This window comes from Xenopus tropicalis, chromosome 7, assembly GCF_000004195.4.
Source record: "Xenopus tropicalis strain Nigerian chromosome 7, UCB_Xtro_10.0, whole genome shotgun sequence".
Lineage (NCBI taxonomy): Eukaryota > Metazoa > Chordata > Amphibia > Anura > Pipidae > Xenopus > Xenopus tropicalis.
The window spans coordinates 38,562,748-38,577,688 of NC_030683.2; the positions used below are offsets into that span (position 1 = coordinate 38,562,748).

The 14,941-nt window shown below is 39.2% G+C and overlaps 1 protein-coding gene across 2 annotated transcripts in view; it reads left to right on the top strand.

Annotated features, from left to right (window-relative positions):
• Nucleotides 1–782: 782 nt before the first annotated feature.
• herc4 (HECT and RLD domain containing E3 ubiquitin protein ligase 4) overlaps nucleotides 783–14,941 on the top strand; it is a 38,503-nt gene continuing 24,344 nt past the window's right edge. The window contains exons 1-7 of one of the 2 annotated variants that reach the window (XM_031904674.1): nucleotides 783–915; nucleotides 4,046–4,394; nucleotides 5,878–6,037; nucleotides 7,254–7,330; nucleotides 9,004–9,225; nucleotides 10,644–10,735; nucleotides 11,989–12,119. In XM_031904674.1, the coding sequence (XP_031760534.1) occupies nucleotides 4,169–4,394; nucleotides 5,878–6,037; nucleotides 7,254–7,330; nucleotides 9,004–9,225; nucleotides 10,644–10,735; nucleotides 11,989–12,119 (908 nt within the window). In that variant the 5' untranslated portion in view covers nucleotides 783–915; nucleotides 4,046–4,168. 2 annotated transcript variants of the gene reach the window in all.

Below are 14,941 nucleotides of genomic sequence, written 5' to 3' on the forward strand. Positions count from 1 at the left end.
TCTAAAATTTACCATAAGGCAGGTTTATACAGTATACATCAGGGTGTGTAGCTGGAGGACCCCAAATGGTAAAATTCATCATAAAGCAGTTTTACATACATCAGGGTGTGTAGCTGGAGGACCCCAAATGGTAAAATTCATCATAAAGCAGTTTTACATACATCAGGGTGTGTAGCTGGAGGACCCCAAATGGTAAAATTCATCATAAAGCAGTTTTACATACATCAGGGTGTGTAGCTGGAGGACCCCAAATGGTAAAATTCATCATAAAGCAGTTTTACATACATCAGGGTGTGTAGCTGGAGGACCCCAAATGACTATAAAGCAGGTTTATATACATCAGTATAAGCAGGAGGGCACCAAATTGTACAATATGGCATATAGCAGGTTTACATACAGTATATGAGGGTGAATAGCAGGAGGAAATGAAGTGGAAAACTAGCCTGCAAAGTATATTGCATATTTCAGGGTGAGTAACAGAATTAGCCAAAGTAGTAAAATAAGCTAAATAAAAGTGGCCACACAGCAGGTTTGTGTAAATAAAATAAGAAACAGTGCTTTAAATGTATTTAGCCGAAATCAAAGCAACAGACAGAAAAACAACCCACAGAAAAAGCACCCTGAGGATTTGCCAAGGTAAGAGAGCAGAAGTGTAGATTAACCTGCCCGTACAGACAGGAGGCAGCGCTACTGATATACATACATACTGAGCAGGGCCAGCAGCTAACAGAGAAGCGCTGATTGAGAATTGCTTAGAAGGGTTGCTAGGCAGCGCTGTAACTTAAACTGAGCATGTGCGAGATTTCAGAGCTGAAGTTCCCTGTAAAGACCTACGTAAGAGGAAGCAGTGCATTCCAAGATGGCTGCCACAGATAGGACTGCAGTGAAGATAAGGGAGTTTTTGCAGAACGTATAGTGAGCTGATGTTTTACATTATACAAATAATTCTAACTGTTTTGAAAATCGGATTTCTTGAACTTTAACACAGTGTCCTTACTTAGGAAATGATTTTTGTGATGTTTGGTGCCCTTTAAGTGAAATATAAACTGGTTACGGATTGTTGTTGGCAGCCCCATGTTACACACACTATTGCCTTATTGCTTCTACATAATTTGTAGAGTTATTTCTTAGGTTAACCAGTTCCATTTAGTAGTTCTACGCATGCATTCTCTGTCTCTTGTTCCCTTACTACACCACTTTGAAGATGGTGAATAAAGCTTTTGCCACAGTGCACTGGAACATTAAACCTCCTGGTATATATTCAACTGTACTGTACAGACTTAGGGCAGTGGCACACGGGGAGATTAGTCGCCCGCAACAAATCTTCGTTACCACAGCGACTAATCTCCTTGGCATGCCATCCCACCGGCAAGAATGTAAGTCCCTGCTGGGATGGGATACGTGTTGCTTTGTTTTTACAACGTTGCCCGAAGTCACCTGTCAAGGAATCACTTTTGTGGATTATTTGCTAGTGGTTTGGATCCCCACCAGTGAAAACCTCTTAGGGTGAAGACACATGGAGCTACTAGTAGCAGCTACTTGTCACGGCTACTAAAATAGACAATGCTGATCATTTACTAATGACTGTCTCTACATGTGTTTTAGCAGAGGCAATTTTTTGGTTTTAGGGCTCTGGCACACGAAGAGATTAGTCCCCGCGACAAAACTCCCTGTTCGCGGGACAGGGAGTTTGGTCGCTGGCGACTAATCTCCCCGTGTGCCAGAGCCCTTAAGTAGCTGTGACAAGTAGCTCCTACTAAGTAGCCCCATGTGTCTTCACTCTTAGGGCGAAGACACACGGGCGATTAGTCGCTGTGACTTTAAATTAACTCAGTCGCGGCGGTTAATAGCAGAGTCTTTCCGGCCATAAAGCACAATTGCGTCGCCACGTCAAATTGCGCACGCAATTTCGCTGCAACTTTTCAAAAAGTCACGCCAACTAATCGCCCAATGTGTCTTTGCCCTAAAGCTTGCCAAGCTTTGTATTAGCCCAAGTTTGAAGGCAAATAATGTGGTTCCTGATCCATATCTGATGATCTCATGTGGCTAGCTGTCAACCAAAGTGTTCCTCAGAACACCAGCCAATGGTTGTGGGCAGAGAAAGTGAGGCTAGAGTATAGAATTGCTGTATGTGTTTGGCTGTACCACCAAGTTCTCCAGTCTTGCTGGTTTAAGGCTAGTGTTATATGAGCAGGTAGCAAGTGTTGCATAGGAAATGTTATCTTCCAGGTCCAACAGAGTTCATCTCAGCTAACACTCGCCCATCTAGCTGCAACCTTTGGTGGACCCTTTAGGGCAGACTCCCCGCAATGCCATCCCACCGTCAAGAATGTAAATCCCTGGTGGGATGGCATTCGCATCGCTATGATTTTTCGAAGTTGCCTTGAGAGGAAACTTCTGGCGACTTCGGCAAATTGCAGTGACGTGTATGCCATCCCACTGGCGATTTACATTCTTGCTGTTGGGATGGCATTGTGGGGAGATTAGTCGCCCACGGCAATGAAGATTTGTCACGGGGCGACTAATCTCCCTGTCTGCCACTGCCTTTAGGGCAACTCACCTAGTGCATTTATTAGTGCAAATTTATTACAGCAGATAAATTCCAATGATAAGATTTAGCATAAAGACATTATATTGAAAAACATACCACCTCTGATAAAGGTCCCAATGGTGCACACTGCTTTGTGGTATGTGTTTTGATATAATGTCTTTATATGAAATCTTATCATTTGAATTTATCTGCTGTGATAATTTTGCACCACTAAAGGAGATACTCTGCAAACTGTTTGATGTTTTGCTTTTTGCTATTGGACCCATTGCATAGCACTCACTGATTGGCAGTGTATATCCATACTATTGATTTATTGTATGGACCCTTTAGGGCACATAATACAACCAACCTTTAAAGTAAGCCCCTGTAATTGTTAATAACATTGCAATCAACCTAGTTTATCATATTTTTACATTTTGTTATTTACATTAGTTTCCCTTTAAATCTCATCCACTCAAGTTAAGTTACATTATCTGTTCTATTTTAGTGCTTCTGGTACGCATTAGTAGCAAGTACATGGTTATACTGCTATTTTTCTACATTGGGCATTGTGTTCAGTTTTGGATGCCCAATATAGAGACATATAGAAATAAAATATAAAATATCTGGAGTAAGGCAGCTGCCACATTTCAGATAAGATGTGCATGACAAGTACATGTATTGACACTTTTGAAGCAGAAGCATAGTCTCATAACAACAGTGGTAAAATATTGAAGCCTATATTGCATCTATACTAACATATTCCACTAGCACTTCTTTGCACTATTTTTGCCAGGAAAACAGCCAAATGCTATAGAATAATCAAATACCTGTATTTATTTAGATCAGCTTTCTTTTGTCATGATGGCTGAGGGCTATTGTATGCGCACTACTGTCAGTAGCAGTCCGAGGATTCCTAGTGTAGGAGTGTTCATAATGCACAGGGGTCAGGGAAAAATAATTTGGCACAGGTTTAGTACAGGCTATGTAACAACATGGCATCCCCAGTGATTTTTGTCTTTTTCTTGTCCTTAGGGAGGGAAATTTCAGGCCCCATTGTTCAAGAGGAAAAAAATGCTATGGGCAAAATACCCAGTGCTGCCTTGTGTGCCATTATCCTAAATGGCCCATCACATGGCTTACACGAATTGCATTTTTTGTTTGCGGTAACTGCATTATTAATAGCAAGCTTATTTAAATATTTGTATTTTAATTTTTTAATGTTTTTATTTCCTATTTCCAAGCATGGACTGGGCAAAGATCAAATAGATTGGAGCACTGATGTAAACAGTTCCTTCAGTCTTTTGAGTCATTGCCTTGCGCCAGTGTCCAGTGTCCCAGTTACAGCATTCAGGACTGATGAGGTATCCGAGTGTGACACAAATAAGCAAAGGGGGTAGGGGAGGGGTAGGGAGATTTAAGTTTGAACTCAAAAGATTAGCACCAGGATCCTTTATAAAGTAATGTTACTGTAAAAACCTAAACATGTCATTTTAATATCTGTAACATTTACAGGGACAAATATCCATGGAATGAAAGTCAAAGCTAGACGATATCTGTTGTCTGAGAAGATCTTATTGGAAGAACCTCATCAACCAGCCAATCTGGAGTAGGACTAAAACCTGAAGCCCTCCAATCATGTTATGCTGGGGAAATACATCTTTTGGACAGCTGGGATTAGGGGGGATTGATGAGGAGGTTGTTTTAGAACCGAGAAGATGTGACTTTTTCATCAATAAAAATGTCCGTGATGTCGGATGTGGAAGCAGACACACAGTTTTTGTCTTGGATGATGGGACAGTTTACACCTGCGGATGTAATGATCTTGGGCAACTGGGACATGACAAAAGCAGAAGAAAGCCAGGTAAAAAATGTTGTTTTCTATAACAGTGATTTAACAGTATGATAGTGATATAAAAGCACTCAAGTATTTTAACAGGTTTCATCTCATAGTGACACAATAAAGGTAACAAAAGATATTTATCTTTTTAAAAATTATTTCAAGTGTTATGTGCCCTCTCCAACCAATGTCTTGTTGGCTTTTGTTGCTGCTGACTAGCATTGCTTGCTACAGCTAAGTGTATTATCTAGAAGTACCCTTAGATCCTACTACAAGGATGGTATCCACGATGAACTTATTTGTTCCATGCATGGAAATATAGATACACTACCTTAAGTGCCTTATTTGTGTAATTATTAAATTAAAAGTGGACAAATACAGAACCCAGCAGCACTCCCCAACCATGATTCTGTGCATGTCAATAGAGCTGGTAAGGTTTTGGGTGCAAATTACTGATTGTATTATTGATTTATATATTGCTTTATATATAATTGTATTGATTGCTTTATATGTTGTATCTGTATGTCCAGTGTATGAAATCCACTTATTGTACAGCGCTGCGGAATATGTTGGCGCTTTATAAATAAATGTTAATAATAATAATAATAATTATATTTTTACAGAATTGGTCTTTGCAAGTGAAGTAATCAACTACTTATTTTTTTAATTTTTGCCTGTTTGATTGCTGCATGATCATGATATCGTAAATGCAGTTAACTTTCTTACACCTGAGTTAAGCCACATATGTTGGCCTTTGAGGAGAAGATAGTCCCCCTTTTCATACACAATAAGGTAACTGCACACCCCTCTCCAACCCCATTACCTGTACTACCAAATTTGGCCCCCATTTCCCTGTATCTGAAGGGCCAATGCCGAGCCTCATATTGGGGTTGGCAACTGCCATGTTGGACTTGACAACAGAGGTTTTCAAGCACCCCTTGGAGGTCCAACCTTTGGAAAGGGCACCCCTTAGCACATAACAAGGTTAGAGGTGTCTAAAAAAGTTTTATCAGTCATTCAGCTAGGTAGTAATACCAACAGTATCAAAACAAATACATTTTCACCCTAGGTCTCATCCTAACTGATCTCAAAGCTGGGCTTTCACGTGTATCAGGAAGACCAAACAGGTATTTGTCCTAGATGAATCAACCAGATATCTATGGGGCAGGGTTAAAAATCTGTTGCATTGGCTTGTTAGTGAGGTCCTCTCATGACGGGCCTGCATAGTCTGTCTGATTTAGGCCAGAATTTAGGTGTCCAAACTGGGCAAAGATCCACTCATTTGATGAAGAGGCTAGCTCCACAGTTTGGTAACCAATGCTCTACAATTTTAGCATAACAGAATTCTTATATAAAACAAAATTAAAATGCAATATTCAGCACTATACAGAAAGTTTACTATAATATTTTAAAATGATCAGTTACTCTAGGCTCTAAACTTCTAAATTGTATAGTTTCATTGCTGTCAACAGTGCAGTTTAATTCTTTATCTTTTTATGCTTTACAGAGCAGGTTGGAGCCCTGGATGCTCAGATCATTGTGGCAGTTTCATGTGGAGAAGCTCACACCTTGGCATTAAATGACAAAGGTCAAGTGTTTTCTTGGGGTCATGCTGTATATGGACAGATAGGTCTCTCAACTGCAGAAGAATATATTAGAGTACCCAGGTAATGTTTTGTGGTGACCTGATAGCGCCTTAAAATCTTCTGTGCTATTTAATTCATCTAGCAAGTAATCCATTAAAGAATCTCTCCAAACTGGAGTATATAAAAATATTGCCCTTTTACATCCTTCCCCTTAATCCGCTATTTAGTGATGGGCTGTGTGCTCCCTCAGAGATCACATGACCAGAAATAATGCAACTGTAAGAAGTGTGGAAGCTCTGTTGATTAATTGGCTGATGTGACCTAGCACATTTGTTTGCCTTGACTTGTTTGTGTGCCCCATAAATCCTGTGATCCCCGGGGTGGCCCTTAAAGAAGAAGGAAAGGCTAAGTCACTTGGGGGTGCCAAAATGTTAGGCACCCCCAAGTGACTTAGATCGCTTACCTTCTACCCCGGGCTGGTGCCCCTGTATGGAGAAAACAGCACCAGCCCGTGGTAGCAGCGATCGCTTACTCCTTCCTCTCTCACTGCGCACGCATGCGCAGTAGAGTGAAAAGCCGAACTTTAACAGAGAAGTCGGCTTTTTCACTCTACTGCGCATGTGCCGGACTCGGAGTCTAGGGGAAAGGAAGGCGGAAGGAGGAAGCGCATCGCCCCGGGCTGGTGCGGTTTTCTCCTAATAGGGGCACCAGCCCGGGGTACGAGGTAAGCGATTCAAGTCACTTGGTGGTGCTTAACATTTTAGCAACCCCAAGTGACTTAGCCTTTCCTTCCCCTTTAATTCTTAAAATGGCAATTTTCTATTTAGGTTTACCCAGTAGCACATACTACTAGAAAATATATTTATATCAAAATGGTTTATTTAAATTAAGTAGGGTTTTACATATGAGCTTGTTTATGTAATGTATTTTTATAGAGACCTACATTGTTCGGGGGTATAGTTTTCCTTTAACAGGTATAAAAAGTAGCATTTAAGGTGGTCTTTTTACTTTTTTTTTATGGAAAATTGATTTTCTAACACGCTGAGAGCATTATTGCCCATTAATTTGCACATTGAATTATGGGCTTTTGTGTATCTGTATGGAGGATATTACCACCACCTTCAGACTGCCCAAGATTCTTCTCTCAGTGCAGGCCAAGGAATCTACACTGACTATTGCTTTTTCTTAACAGTTTAGTGCAAATAAAAACATTTATTAAAATTCCATTAAATCTAATGGAACTGGTATTTTGTGTGATGGTTTCTTTTGTGAACTAATCATAATTTGTATTCCACAGAAATATAAAGAGTCTGTCTGATGTACAGATTGTGCAAGTTGCCTGTGGTCATCATCATTCACTTGCACTGTCCAAAGGTAAGTAACACTGATTCCCTTGATACTGTGTTTTAGGTAAGATTCAGTTAAGTGCTGACTTAGTGTCTCAATAACTAACAAACGCAAAGTGTTCTTTGTCAATGTAATGCAGTGTAACATTCCAGTGTAACCATGTCTGCTGAAGACACAATCGCTATGCAGTTGTACCTGCAAGCATACGGGCAGGACATGAGCATACATTTACACTCTCCTCAAGGAGTGTCAAAAGAGTTCTATTCTTAATTTACAATCACTATTTGTTAAAAAGATTTAGAGATATTAGAGAAAATATGTAATGTTTACATAATAATGATGTTTAAATATTACTATAATTATAAACATTTATAAATATATATTATAAATATAATACCTGTGTATATATATAATGTAAATATTTATAAATATAGTTCCTCTGTTTAGAAAAGACATGAGAAACCTCACTTCAGAACTTTTCTCTTTTTAGTATAACTAAAACCCCTGCAAACGTGTAGGCAATAATGAATAATATATGGTGCTGGTTTTGCTTTGTGCTTTATTGGAGCTCCCTATAGATCCTCTTTTCTGTTTTAAATAAGGGGTGGGTGTGCCTTAGCAGTCTCTGCCAGAAGCACAATAGGAGGGGATATCAAATCACAGACCTACATTCATACAAGCAGATATATGCTTCAGTTTCCTATCAGGTCAACCTAGCTGACTGAGGCAGCAGAAAGTGGAAAAGATGGGAGGGCCAAAAGGCTTTTGTGGAAAAGTGTTAATAATTATAATCATAATAAATCAACAGCAAACACTACATTTCTCAGCACATTTCTTCTATATTTAGAGGAATATACAGTAATGCACTGGCACATTTTTGATGTTCACACAATATCTCACCTTTAGCTTATATTAAAGATATACTTGTCCTTTAAATGGAGCCAATTTATGCCTTGGTGAAAGTAAAGGGTTCCCTTGCTATGAGGCAAAATATTTAACTTGATGCTTTTTCAATTTTTGCAAAAGACACATGGAGTTGTTGTAACTGCATGTGCATCAACCCACATAAGTATTTAACATAGTGGTTGTTGTACTCTGGGGTTTAACAGAGAGTGTTTGGCATTTAACACATACAGGCCATGCAGGTTGTACATAGCATAGTAAATGAGGCCCTAATTCTAATATTGTGATAATAAATAATAATAAAGAATATTGTACTATAAACATCAAATAAAGAATATTGTACTAAAAACATCAAATAAACCCAATAGGATTGTTTTACCACCAATATGAATTCATGCGGCTTAGTAACCATCAAGTACAAGCTACTGTTTTATTATTACTGAGTAAATTAAAATTATTTTGGAGCTTTTTAGATTGATATTACTTTTTCAAGATAAGACATAGACATTGGTCAGATTCAGTGGGCCACTGTATCTGCAATAGTAATAGTATTAGTGCAATAGTAATCTGTATTAGTGCAAGTAAAACATAGTAGCTTGCTTGCTGTTAAAATGGTTCCAAAGAGGTAAGAAGTTAGAATGATTTTTTAAGTCAAGTTTTAATATTATAAGCCCTATATAGGATGTATAGTTGAATTGCTCTATATTTTTATTGAATAGATACCAGCATTTTGACCTTCTTGGCCCCATAAAAACAGTGTAACTTTTATCTGATCTTATTTTCTTTTTCTTCATCAGACAGTGATATTTTTTCATGGGGACAAAACCAATATGGCCAGCTTGGCTTGGGTTTAGAAATAAAGAAAGAATGTGCACCCAGACATATTAAGTCTCTATCAGGGATTCCCTTCGCTCATATTGCTGCTGGAGGTGGACACAGTTTTGCGTTGACAATCTCAGGGGCCATTTTCGGTTGGGGAAGAAACAAATTTGGCCAGCTTGGTCTTACTGATGAAACTGGTAAGAAGTTATTTCTGTCTTCTTTGTGTCTTCCAGGTGCATAAGATTAATGGTGGGTAATATGTATAGCTGGTCATTTTGGCCTGTTTCAAACGATACTGACTGTTTAGTAGTGCATATGTACTGTTGGTAGATTGTCTTTCAATCCTAGTACTAAAAAAGTTGCTGAGGGATATACATGAAGGGTGGGCGTGTCATAACAGTCCCTGCCAGAAGCACAGCAGGAGGGTGATAGCCAATCACAGCCTTGCAGTCACACAAGCAAAGACAGGCTTCAGTTCCCTATCAGGTCAGCCTAGCTGCTGATAGGTTCCTATCCTGCATTGCCCTGTACTGAATGCCACCGGCTCCCTTGCACATCCAGAGAATTCAGCCAGAAGGAAGTGGAACAGATGGATGGGACTAGTGGGGTTTTGGTGGAATTTCACAATAAATAAATTAGTCTGAAACACAACTTTTTTAAGCACAATCTTTCTATATTTAGAGGAGTATAATTCACTGGTACATTCTTAACTTCTATATGAAATGTCTCCTTTAATATGAGTAATTTTGGAGGTATAGATATAACCCTAGAAACTGTATAAGTATTCCTCTATTGGCCCTGCTGCTATTGTATGTCTAACCAAAGTAGTTGTACTATTTTTTTGTCATCACAGTTCTAATTGCTCTACTGATTATTGCAGGAAAGGTCAGAATTGCTACGTTTATGGCCACCTTTAGTCTTCTAGTCCTATCAGGTCACACTCAGTCTGCCTGGACAGTAAATATTAACTATAGATGCTTCTTTACAATAAATCTGTTAAGGCATCTCCAGATCCTGAAGGAGAGGAGCCATAGATCCTGATGTACAGAACAAGTTGATTAATGTTAAACACAGTCCTGATTGCTAATTAGGACAATATTGAGGTACACCAAAATGCAATCAAACCCTTCCTTAGCCTTCATAATCACCAGATCTGAACATAACTGAGATTTATGGAAAGGTTGGAAATGCAGAGTACAGCATAGATTTTAAACTCATTCATAGTAACTGATCGGAAGTCCAATAGCTGCCCAGCTCATGGCTAGTGTGTATGGAAATGGACCCATATTTGAAACGTGGCTGTTATAGAAAATGTAAAAGGATATTATACATTTGGATATAGTGTCTTGGCCTATTTGATGCCAGATATTATATTAGCTGGGGCTGCTTTGCCAATACAGGTGCACTGTGACTGTAAAGTGATAGATTTTAAGGCAAATTTAACACCTCCTGAATAAAGTATTGTTTGGTAGCAGATGAAAACTGAACATATATTTGAAATAAGTATTGAAGTTTGATTGTGCTTTATTTCGTATCTGTGTAGGGTGACTGATCTAGATATCGAAGGGGGATTATTTCAAATTTGTGTTTTGTTGTGTTTTTTATATCCCAACAGATCGAAATGTCCCAGCTCTTCTCAAGTCACTTCGCTCACAGAAAATCATTCATATTTGTTGTGGAGAAGATCATACAGCTGCTTTAACCAAAGTAAATTAACAATGATAGCTATATAGATTCATCTGCAACACAGGAAATTATGTAACAAATTAATGGGTTTCTAGAGGTTTGTAATGAAATTTCTGGAGCTATTAGTTGAAATTTTGCAAAAGCATTTTTATTAACATTATTCTGGCTATTTTTTAATGTATTTTCTCTTGGACCATTGGGCAGATGTACAGAACTGATTTCTCTTGCACAGACATAAAGGATGAACATTAAGCAAGTTAGCATGAAATTGTCTGCCACACACCTTAAATATTTTTTGGCCTTAGCATAGACTTGTGGGGCACATCCCTCCTGGGGAAACATTGAAGCCAGGAGCAAGGGGCACAAACAACAGAGAGTAACCATTATTGCCTCACAATTATGCAGTGCTGGGACCACTGTGTTATCTGTTGCTGGAACAACTCTGGAATTCTGGAGGGACGGTTTCATATTCCTGGAACAACGCTATTATGAATTGGTGGGGTCACTGCAACATATATTGCTGGGGCAGTATATTGATGCATCATGAAGTAATTTGGTCACTGGGTTGGGGGGCTGCCTAAATCTCAAACATTATAAGCAGGTTTGAGATAATGAACTAATAGCACACAGGACAATTTTGAGCTTATTATTGTGTTTAGTAGCTCAATGGGTGGGGAACAAATCACTTGAAGCCCTCTATTCCTCCAAAATGCAGGCTGAGAAAAGCTGATGATTTGCCACATGTGCCCCTACCTTAAGGTTTTCCATACTGATCTCCGCTCTGTGTGCACTGACTGCCTTATTCTGTTCCTATCGGTGCGCATCCATTTAAGGAGTGGAAGGCAGTGGATCAGCTTTGCTTCACTGCCATAAGCCTAAAAGTATAATATGATTTTAGCTTTAAACTGGAAGTCTGGACTGGAGCATACGGGGCCTGTTATATGCTCTAATCCCACCCCTAAGATCTGGCTCCTACATCAATAGAATCCACCTCATCTAAATGTATTTCTTGTGAAATCAATTAAAAAGCTAAAGTTGCTGCATAGTAGACCAAATAATAATGGTTTATAGCTGAATTATTGCTTGAAAATGCTGGTGTTACTGTTCTATAAATATTCCACCCTACAGAATTAGATAAAATTAGGTAATTGACAAACTGTTAACTGCAGATTTTAGCCAAATATAGCAGCATATTTTGTGCATGTCAAATAAGAAAATATGCTAAAAATAAATAAAAATCCCTTATGTTTATTGTTTTCCGTGCATCTGTTTAGGAGGGTGGTGTATTTACATTTGGAGCTGGGGGCTATGGACAGCTTGGTCATAACTCTACCAACCATGAAGTCAACCCAAGGAAAGTGTTTGAGCTTATGGGAAGCATTGTGACACAAATCGCTTGTGGGAGGTATGAACTGTATTTTATATGCGAAAAAAACACCATACTGATAGCAAAAATCTTAGCAAGTTTTACTCACCGATTCTTCTATCTGATGCTATGTGTATTACTCCTTCCTTAAATATTGCACTTTATCCCCCACTATGGAGAAACTCAAATTTCAAACACCTACTACTCCTTCCCAATTTCCAATACTGCCCTAAACTGGGAGTTCGCCACCTACAAGATCTCCTGATTGAGGGCAACTTCCCAACCCTTGACCAACTAGACAAGATGATTCAATTTAAAATAATACACAGAACATACAGTGGTGTGAAAAACTATTTGCCCCCTTCCTGATTTCTTATTCTTTTGCATGTTTGTCACACAAAATGTTTCTGATCATCAAACACATTTAACTATTAGTCAAAGATAACACAAGTAAACACAAAATGCAGTTTTTAAATGAGGGTTTTTATTATTTAGGGAGAAAAAAAATCCAAACCTACATGGCCCTGTGTGAAAAAGTAATTGCCCCCTGAACCTAATAACTGGTTGGGCCACCCTTAGCAGCAATAACTGCAATCAAGCGTTTGCGATAACTTGCAACAAATCTTTTACAGCGCTCTGGAGGAATTTTGGCCCACTCATCTTTGCAGAATTGTTGTAATTAAGCTTTATTTGAGGGTTTTCTAGCATGAACCGCCTTTTTAAGGTCATGCCACAACATCTCAATAGGATTCAGGTCAGGACTTTGACTAGGCCACTCCAAAGTCTTCATTTTGTTTTTCTTCAGCCATTCAGAGGTGGATTTGCTGGTGTGTTTTGGGTCATTGTCCTGCTGCAGCACCCAAGATCGCTTCAGCTTGAGTTGACGAACAGATGGCCGGACATTCTCCTTCAGGATTTTTTGGTAGACAGTAGAATTCATGGTTCCATCTATCACAGCAAGCCTTCCAGGTCCTGAAGCAGCAAAACAACCCCAGACCATCACACTACCACCACCATATTTTACTGTTGGTATGATGTTCTTTTTCTGAAATGCTGTGTTACTTTTACGCCAGATGTAACGGGACACGCACCTTCCAAAAAGTTCAACTTTTGTCTTGTCGGTCCACAAGGTATTTTCCCAAAAGTCTTGGCAATCATTGAGATGTTTTTTAGCAAAATTGAGACGAGCCATAATGTTCTTTTTGCTTAAAAGTGGTTTGCGCCTTGGAAATCTGCCATGCAGGCCGTTTTTGCCCAGTCTCTTTCTTATGGTGGAGTCGTGAACACTGACCTTAATTGAGGCAAGTAAGGCTTGCAGTTCTTTAGATGTTGTCCTGGGGTCTTTTGTTCTCTCTGCGCTCTTGGAGGTAATTTTGGTCGGCCGGCCACTCCTGGGACGGTTCACCACTGTTCCATGTTTTTGCCATTTGTGGATGATGGCTCTCACTGTGGTTCGCTGGAGTCCCAAAGCTTTAGAAATGGCTTTATAACCTTTACCAGACTGATCTCAATTACTTTTGTTCTCATTTGTTCCTGAATTTCTTTGGATCTTGGCATGATGTCTAGCTTTTGAGGTGCTTTTGGTCTACTTCTCTGTGTCAGGTAGCTCCTATTTAAGTGATTTCTTGATTGAAACAGGTGTGGCAGTAATCAGGCCTGGGGGTGACTACAGAAATTGATATTGAAATTGAAAATTGAAATTGATAAACCACAGTTAAGTTATTTTTTAACAAGGGGGGCAATCACTTTTTCACACAGGGCCATGTAGATTTGGAGTTTTTTTTCTCCCTTAACAACGTGAACCTTCATTTAAAAACTGCATTTTGTATTCAATTATGTTATCTTTGACTAATAGTTAACGGTTTTTGATGATCAGAAACATTTAAGTGTGACAAACATGCAAAAGAATAAGAAATCAGGAAGGGGGCAAATAGTTTTTCACACCACTGTATATTACTCCACTGCGGCTAAAGGCCATGGGGAAAAACCAACACGCCTCCTGCTCTAAATGCCAAATGACAGAGGCTGGTTTCTTCCACCTAATATGGGCCTGCCCTACAATTATCAAATATTGGACAGATGTAACCAAATACTTAAATGAGCAAATCCCCATACCAGGAATTCTATCCACAGAAGTGTGCCATTTGGGCCTCATTTATGACCTAGTCCCCTTGAACAAAACTAGAATGCTACTTAGATCATTATACTTCTATGCCAAAAAAGTGATCGCAATGATCACCTCCAGCAATGGATACAACTTGTTAACACTAGACCCCCACTTATTAAACTAACATACCTTGCCAGGGGTTGCCCTAGTAAATTCGAGAGTATATGGGAACCCTGGTTAGAAGTTCAGCCCGAAGCGAGTCCCACGGTATACCCCTGAGACTTCTACACCAAAGGCCTCCCCCAAATCACAGGCCCTATCCAAACTACTCAGGCCACACCGGCTGTATCTAGCTGACCCTGCTACTGTGTACTTTCTCCACGGTCATAGCACTAATTATAGTATATGCTATTGTGCTGTTTTTATGTTTTTGCTTGTAAAGAAAAGAAAATAAAAACCTTTAAAAAAATAAATAAATAAATATTGGACTTTATCAGAAATGACAAGCTAAAGATTTCTGCTAGATATACGTGTATGAACTCTGTCTTAAGTGACAATGCCCAACCAGTGGCTCGTGAGCAACATGTTGCTCACCAACCCCTTGGATGTTGCTCTCAGTGCCCTCACACCAGGTAGTTATTTGTTGAATTCCTGACTTGTTGGCAAGTTTTGGTTGCATAAAAACAAGATTTACTACCAAATAAAACCTCCTGTAAGCTGATAGTGTGCATAGAGACTGCCTAATAGCCAATCT